The sequence below is a fragment of the Neltuma alba genome, unplaced genomic scaffold (genome assembly GCF_004799145.2).
Source record: "Neltuma alba isolate B1F8T4 unplaced genomic scaffold, ASM479914v2 tig00010609_pilon, whole genome shotgun sequence".
In the NCBI taxonomy this organism is placed as follows: Eukaryota; Viridiplantae; Streptophyta; class Magnoliopsida; order Fabales; family Fabaceae; genus Neltuma; species Neltuma alba.
In genome coordinates this window covers 1-8,788 of record NW_021635467.1, presented here as the reverse complement: position 1 = coordinate 8,788, position 8,788 = coordinate 1, and the positions used below count along the sequence as shown (strand labels likewise).

Sequence of the window (8,788 nt, the reverse complement as noted above, 5' to 3'; positions counted from 1 at the left end):
GTATTTCAAAACACACTATCCTTACCAGACTCCCATATAAAGACTAAGTGTTGAGTGGGTAAAGTAGAGAGCTTGGAGCATTTATTAACTAACAAGAAGGGAAAAGAAAAAAAAAAAAACTAATCCTAACTACTACTACTGGAATGGCCCTCCCCCCACACTTATCTCAAACATTCATGTTCAAAACATTTCACAGGTAGACATATGCATGATATGAGAGATAGAGAGAGGAAAGGGACAACCTGGCCTCATGGAGGTTTTGTACTATCGTGGTAGAGCTTGAGAAGGTGTCCATTGACTTTGAATTCTGATCCACTAGCCTCATCAAGTAGCTCTACCGTCCCGAAGTCATGCACTTTGGTGACTTTGTATGGCCCATCCCAACGGGTTTTAAACTTTCCTGGTTTGAGTGCAAATCGGGCCTTGAAAAGTAGTACTTGGTCACCAACTTGAAAGTGCTTTCGCAGTATCTTTTGGTCATGAATCTGCTTGGTTTTCTCTTTATATATGAGGGAACTCTCATAAGCGTCCAACCGCATCTCTTCTAGTTCCTGTAACTGCAACTTCCTTTCCAGACCAGATTCCTCTAGGTCCATATTGCACATCTTCACTGCCCAGTAGGTCTTATGCTCCAGTTCAACCGGAATATGACATGCTTTCCCATAAACAAGCCGGTATGGGGACATTCATATCGGTGTTTTGAAGGCAGTTCTATATGCCCAGAGTGCTTCGTCCAACCTCAAGCTCCAATCCTTTCTCGAAGGCTTCACTATCTTTTCTAAGATCTGCTTGATTTCTCTGTTAGAAACTTCTGCTTGCCCATTTGTCTGTGGATGATAAGCAGTGGATGTTTTGTGGGTAACCCCAAACTTTGCAAGCAAACCATTGATAATCCGGTTGCAAAAATGGGTACCTCTGTCACTTATTATAGCCCTTGGTACCCCAAATCTACAAAAGATAGACTTAAGAAACTTGGAGACCGTTTGGCCGTCATCTTTCCTAGTAGGGATGGCTTCTACCCACCTAGATAAGTAATCTACTGCTAACAATATGTAATTAAAACCTGCAGACGGTGGAAAGGGACCCATAAAATCAATTCCCCAAACATCAAATACCTCACAGAATAACATATGGTGCTGCGGCATTTCATGCCTTTTACCTAGCCCCCCAAACCTCTGGCATTTATCACATGCCTTACAATACAAGTAAGCATCCTTAAACAAAGTTGGCCAGTAAAATCCAGCATCTAATACTTTCCTAGAGGTCTTTTTAGCGCTAAAGTGTCCCCCACAACTCAATGAATGGCAGCAGAAAGGATGGATTGGAATTCTATCTCTGGTACACATTTTCTAATGATCTGGTCATTGCAAATTCTCCACAGGTGTGGTTCATCCCATACATAGTACTGGGCTTCTCTCTTGAGCTTCTTCACCTGAAATGGAGACAAATAATCAGGAATCAATCCTAATACCAAATAATTAACCAAGTCAGCAAACCAGGGTTCTTTCAAACCCACAGCACATAGAGCAACATCAGGAAAATCATCACAAACTAAATTAGAATCATCTACTCCCCTTGTATCACTAGGAAGTCGACTGAGATGATCTGCAACATGATTCTCTGCTCCGGCTCGATCCTTGATCTCAATATTGAATTCTTGCATAAGTAGAGCCCAACGGAGCAGTCGAGGCTTAGACTGTGGCTTTTTAAACAAATACCGAACAGCTGCATGATCTGTGAACACTACAACCTTAGAGTTGATCAAATATGGCCTAAATTTATCCAAAGCAAACACAATGGCAAACAACTCTTTCTCAGTGGTTGTATAATTACACTGAGCAGCATCCAAAGTTTTTGATGCATAAGCAATGACCTTAGAGACCTTACCATCTCTTTGGCCAAGCATTGCTCCAACAGCACCATTAGAAGCATCACAAGACAGTTCAAAGGCAAGTTCCCAGTTAGGGGCAGTCAGAATAGGAGGGGTAATCAGTCTATGTCTCAGTTCATCAAATGCATGCTTACAGTTATCATCAAAAACAAAGTCAACATCTTTTTGAAGAAGCTTTGACAAAGGCAGAGATATTTTGCTAAAATCTTTTATGAATCTGCGGTAAAAACCAACATGCCCCAGAAAGGATCTTAAGTCCTTAAGTGAAGAAGGGTAGGGCAAGGAAGAAATAACCTCAACTTTTGCCTTGTCAACCTGAATACCATTTTAGAAATCACATGTCCTAGCACGATGCCTTGAGTTACCATGAAATGACATTTCTCATAGTTCAAAACGAGCTTCTTCTCAATACATCGAGCTAGGATTTGATCAAGACTAGATAAGCAAGCATCAAATGACTCACCATAAACTGTAAAATCATCCATGAAAACATCCATGCAATGCTCAAGAAAATCATAAAATATAGACATCATGCAGCGTTGAAAAGTACCAGGAGCATTACAAAGACCAAAAGGCATCCTCCTATAAGCAAAAGTACCAAACGGGCAGGTGAAAGTGGTCTTCTCTTGATCCTCAGGAGCTATAGGGATTTGAAAGTATCCAGAGAACCCATCTAAGAAGCAGTAATGACTCTTTCCCGCTAATCTCTCTAACATCTGATCAATAAAAGGCAATGGGAAATGGTCCTTCCTAGTGGCTTCATTAAGCCTCCTATAATCAATGCATACCCGCCACGAATTTGAACCCTAGTGGGGATTAACTCATCATTGTCATTTTTAACTACAGTCAACCCACTCTTCTTAGGTACTACCTGAACCGGACTAACCCACTCACTATCAGAAATAGGATATATGATCCCTGCACTCAAAAGTTTGGTGACTTCTTTTCTCACAACATCTAGGATCAATGGGTTAAGACGCCTCTGGGGCTGTCTAACAGGTTTGGAGTCCTCAGTAAGTAGTATCCTATGGGTACAAACAGTTGGACTGATCCCAGGAATATCAGCTAATGTCCACCCAATCGCCTCTCTGTTTTTCCTAAGCACACAAAGCAACTTAGCCTCTTCATCAGCGGATAAAGCATTTGAAATAATCACAGGCAAGTGTTCATCATGCTCAAGAAATGCATATTTAAGATTAGAAGGTAGAGACTTCAGTTCAAGGGTCGGGGGTTGAACAATAGAAGGGATTAACTTAGGGAGTTTAAGAGAACAAAGAGAACTCCCTTTTGTAGCCTCAACTAGGTAGCTCAGATTCAGCTCCCTTGAATCTACCTTTTGCTCATTGGCCTTCCCAAGTGTTGAGTCAACTTCAGGTTGACCTATAGCACCAACAAACTTGGGTTTTCATCCTTCACACCTGCATCACAACTAGAAACAAGATCTTGCAAGTATTTCAAAGTATGAGGAGAAATAATAGAGTGATTAGAAAGTGCAAGTGAAGTGTTCTCATAATGCCCTTTATCCTTAGGTAAAGATTGCCTTGGTTGCTGATCAAAGACATGAGTAGGGGAACTAGATGGAATTGGCCTCTCTGTTGAGCCAACATTATCACTTTCAGCTACAATCTCAGATTCCATAAAAGTATCTGCACATTCAAGAAGCAAATCCTTTCCCAAACTAAGGTCACTTGCAAAAGCAGAGTCAGTATCACAGAGAGAAAAGGTATAAACCTGTGAAGTGGAGAGGGTACTGCTAATCTCAAAATCAGAATATATCATGTCGCTATCACAAGTATCAGAAAGAGAGTATATAGAAGGAAGAGAGGAAAAATACTCATCATAAGCAGACATGGCATCATCAAGCTCAGAAGAATCATGTTCAACAGGCATAGGCAAGTAGTTATCATCATGCAAATTCAATTCAAAATCATCCCTTGCCTCTTCAATGGCTAAATCAATAGCATTAACACCTAACAAAGAGTAATCATCATATGGGTGTTTCATGGCTTCATACATGTTAAAGCATATCTTATGATTCCCAACCTCCATGGTTATGGCACCTTCTTTCATATCGATAATGGTATTTGCTGTTCTAAGGAAGGGCCTACCTAGGATGAGAGTGGACTCACTAGCTAACTCATTAGACACATCTAGGACATAAAAATCAGCTGGGAAAACAAGGTCTTTCACTTTAACCAATATGTCCTCTAAGATACCATCAGGGTGCCTAATGGACCTATCAGCTAACTGTAACACAACACTGGTGGGTTTGACTGCTTTGATTCCTAGGGCGATGTAAACAGATTTAGGCATTACATTAATTGCGGCCCCTAAATCTAGCAGTGCAGCGGCTATGTTCACTGGTCCAATGGTACAGGGAATGGTATAGGCACCTGGATCTTGGCACTTTATGGGAAGTTGAGGCTTAAAGATAGCTGACACATTAGAGCTCAGTTGAACTCTTTCATTAGGCCTAAACTTTCTCTTGTGAGTGCACAAATCCTTTAGAAACTTACAATATGCAGGCATGCTTTTAATCATGTTCAGAAAAGGCATATTTACTTCTAGCTTACTAAAGAATTCAATCATTTCCTTTTGGGTTTGATCATCATGCAGTTTCTTACCTCTAAAGTAAGCATTAGGAAAGGGAATGTCAGAAATCTTTACCTCTTTACCTTTTGGCGTTAAGGCCCTTGCATAGTTGATTCGCTTTTCTCATGTGTGGTTGGAGCTTTTTCATTGATCTCTTCCAGAAGTGGTTGACTTGCCACTTGAGATCCTGGCCCATCAGTAGACCTTGCTCCATCTTGAGTAATTTCAGCATTTTGTCGATCAGTTCTTTCTTCTTGGTGCTTTCAGAGTGCTTCAGCTTCATAGGAGTTAACGGAGAGCTATCACATTCAATTTCCTCATCAACTTCTTCGTCATCCTCATTAGAGAATTTGACCACCCTCCCACTTCTCAGATTGATGGCATTAAGGGATTTGGGATTGATCACAGTATTTGAGGGTAGTCCACCCCCATTCTTGGCTTGCAAATCGCTCACAGTATTGGAAACTTGAGTCAGGTGAGATGTCAAAGTGTTATTCTTCATTTCTAATGCCTCAAACCTTTTACAAAGGTTTGTCAATTGAGCACTATCATTCACCTTATCACCCTGCATCTTTTGGAGAATCGAAGCAATAGAGGAGAATTGGCTATCATTAGGGCCTTATCTTCCCTTAATCGGTTATCCATATTATTAAGCTGAGCAGACATACTCTTCAGAAGTTGGCTGGTCTCATCACTCTTTGGTTGAGAGAGTGAATTATCCTGGAGTGGAATAACCATTCTTGAGGTGTCTTGAAACTGGTTAGAAGGAATACCATTGCCTTGTGAAAAATGATTCTGTCCTCTAGCCTCATTATTCCTCCAACTAAATCTAGGGTTGTCTCTCCACCCCTCATTGTATGTGTTGGAATATGGGTCCCATTTCTGATTGTTAGTGCGACCTTGATACATTGCAGAAACTTCCTCAATTCTGGATGGGCAAACACTGCTAAGATGCATAGGGGAAGCACAGAATTCACAACTTGGGGCTACCAGGGCTTGAGAAGTACCCATGGCATTACATTGTTTTGGGCCCCTGTCATTTTCTAGCCTCTCCAGTCTTCTATCAATTTTTTCCATAAATAATTTCAATTCATCAGTAGAAGAAGAAGAAGCTACCTCCCTCACAAACTGCTTGTCTCTAGTGCCATACTGTTGATCATTTGTAGCAGTTTTCTCAAATAAGTCCCAGGCACCTTGTGGAGTGAGATCGAGTATCGAACCATTAGCAGCAGCATTAATAGTTCTCTGATGAAGTGGCAAAAGACCCTCATAGAAATACTGAACCAAATTAGATTTGGAAATCTGATGATTAGGGCAACGAGCCATCATGGTGAGAAACCTGGTCCAATATTCATAAAACGATTCTCCTTCATCTTGTTGTGCACCAAAAATAGCTTTCTTAAGCTTAGAAGATCGGGATGCAGGAAAGAACTTTTCAAGAAATGCTGTCTTGAGTTGCTCCCACGTAAGTGTAGTGTAGTGCTGAGGAAGTGTTCTTAACCATTCTTTAGCTTTTCCTTCCATGGTGAAATGAAAGGTTCTCCTCAAAACTTCCTCGACATCAGCACCTTGGGGCTTCATGGTGGAACACACCATCATCATGGTCTCAATGTGTCCGTAGGGGTCATCTCCTGAAAGGCCAAAAAATTTAGGCAAAGCATTAATCAAATTTCCTTTAATTTCAAAATTGGCATTAAAATTGTAAAAACCATGAGGATCAAAATTCACAGTAGAGTTGTTTATTTCTCTAAGACTCCTCTGATCTTCACCATTATTCCTAGGCCGTTATTTTCCCCATGACCATTATTGTCCCTATTGCCCCTATTTCCATTTCCACTATTTTCACCATCACCCCTATTCTCAGTACGATCAGCCATGTCTAAAACTTGGTTAGCTGTACTAGGAATGTGTTGTTCTAAAAGAAGTTCCCTATCACTCTTTTGACCCTTTTTCTTATTTTTCCTTTTAAGTTGTTTCAAAGGTATGTCAAACTCAGGATCGTCAAGTAGGGTTTCTTTATCTCTGGTCATACACAAAGAAATTCAGAACAGCAATGTGCGAAAATGAATGAAGATTAATGCAAAAATGCAAAATGCAATGCAAGATATGCAAATAAGACAAAAAAATGAAATAATTAAAATAAAATGAGAATTTTTTTTAATTTTTTTTTGAATGATATGCAAATGCAACCTAAACTAGAAAAAAAAATTCAAAGAAAATATAAAGAAAAGAAAAGAAAAAAAAACTGACACTTAGTTTACTAAGGAACCAATTACTTGGCTCCCCGGCAACGGCGCCACTTGATTTGAACCTTTTTAGTCGCCTTGGGTTAAATCAAAAATAAAACCAAATTATGCAGTAAAGCACAACTCGGGTCGTGTCTCTTGAGGAGCCTTTTATTAATTCCTAAGTTAACTAAGTGACAAAGAATAAAAAGGGGGTTGAAAAAGGATTTTTCAATTAATAAAACTAATTATGAAAATAAGAAATAAATCTAAACTATTTTTTTTGGGTATTTTTAATAAAGAAAGAATGAAAAATGCAAATTTGAATTTTAGAAAATCAGTAATGAGAATGCTTCTTGAAAACAGAATGTAGCTATCCTTGCTTAATAAAAGATATGGGAGTAAAATAATTCACCAAGTTAAGAAAAACAACCCCAAACACGGTTTGGGTCAAGTAAACTCAACACTTAACTACCCTAAACGCTAGATAGTAATCAAGTTATTAAGTTACTTTTAAAAACCACTTGATGTGCAATTTAAATTGAGTTAATAAAACTTGTTTCCCTCTCAAAGAATGCTCACGGAGACACTCAATTGCAATACATCTCAATCATAAAATCTAACAACGCGCCAGATAAGATAATTTTAATGAATGCAAAGGAAATATATATAAATTCAAATCCCAAGTAATACAACTCAAATTAAATTGCAAAAATCCAATTAACAGAAATTATAACGCATAATCTCAGTCTCCAAATCAAATGAAAACATTCCTAACACAGGAAAAATCTAATGAAGTCCAAGAGAAAATTAATTGGAAAACTAAATACTCCCCTAGTTGAAGCTCCAAGCTCAAGCTACTCCTCCATCTTCAAGAAGCACAAGGAAATTAGCCTCTCATAGCTCTAGAAGAATCCACAATATTTTGAAGCAATGAGAATTCATGGAGGCTTTGGTGAGAAAGTGGGTGTGAAGATTATTTGTAGAAGAATACAAATAATGGGGGCCGACGGTGATGATGATAGTTATGGAAGAGATGGATGATGATAATGAAGCCTGTGGAATAGGTGGACAACGCGCCACTATGGGTGAAGTGCGTCTTTGGCCGAAGGGGGAATATGAGAATTGAATGGGTGCGCCGCTTGTGATTGCGTGAGAACTGGTGTATATCTGTGGAGCGGGGATGAGGCGTGTGAATATGAGTGTGTGTACGGTGGTATATATAGGAATGGAAGGGGGGCGGCTGTGCTGTGATATCTGCGTGAAGGAGGAGATATAATATATATCCAAATCAAATCTCAAAGATAGGCATGTGGATAATTTCTGTGTCCTCTTTTGAATCCATAAAAATATAGATAATATCATATCTGATGCCATCCAAGCTGTGTCTCCAATTTCCTTCTTTTTGCATTTTTTATTTCCTTCCTTTCAGCTTTCTATGATCTTTATTTCCTTATTTTTAAGGCCTGCAAAAGATAAAATGAGATGCTATCATAAAATCCAAATCAATTATTTAAAAAGAGATAAAAATATGATAAGATCTTCTATTAAATCTCTAATTTCATGCAATTAATATTTGATTCAAATATCTACAATCAATGCAATTTATCCCACTTTAATTGATAATATTTCTAAAAAGATATCAAACAATATATTAAAATCAGCATTTATCACCCTGTTCTAAACTTGCCGTAATTTAGCAGTCATAGTAAATATGAGAGTTACACTGATCTCCTTAATAGTGATACGCTTAAATCAACCAAGTTATAGTATTGGTTTTCCAAAGCACATAACATAAAGGCATCTTTTTAGGTATTTGTAATTAGGATTTTCAATAAATTTATGAAAGTGAGAGTCAAGGATGTAGCGTACAGTTAGAAAAACACGTCCATGATCTTTTTTTTTTTATTGAAAAACCTAAAACGCAAATTATCTAAAGCATTGCATGTAAGCTTTGTCTTCTTCTAAATATCAACATCATATGGCAGTAAAATCCAGTTCTTGGGGAAATACAATCAATCTAGCGTCTCTTGCCAAAACAAATAAAAGGATCAGCAGCCTCGGACTCCACTATTTTTAA

General features: G+C 38.6%; 1 protein-coding gene across 1 annotated transcript; it reads right to left on the bottom strand.

The window, feature by feature from the left end:
• Positions 1-248: 248 nt before the first annotated feature.
• LOC114757537 (uncharacterized) lies at positions 249-686 on the bottom strand. Its single transcript, XM_028946615.1, has one exon. It carries the CDS (start codon positions 684-686, stop codon positions 249-251), a length of 438 nt encoding a protein of 145 aa, XP_028802448.1.
• Positions 687-8,788: the final 8,102 nt, after the last annotated feature.

Coding starts and splice junctions, on each gene's coding strand:
- LOC114757537 (XM_028946615.1), bottom strand. CDS start 686: ATGTCCCCATACCGGCTTGTTTATGGGAAAGCATGTCATATTCCGGTT.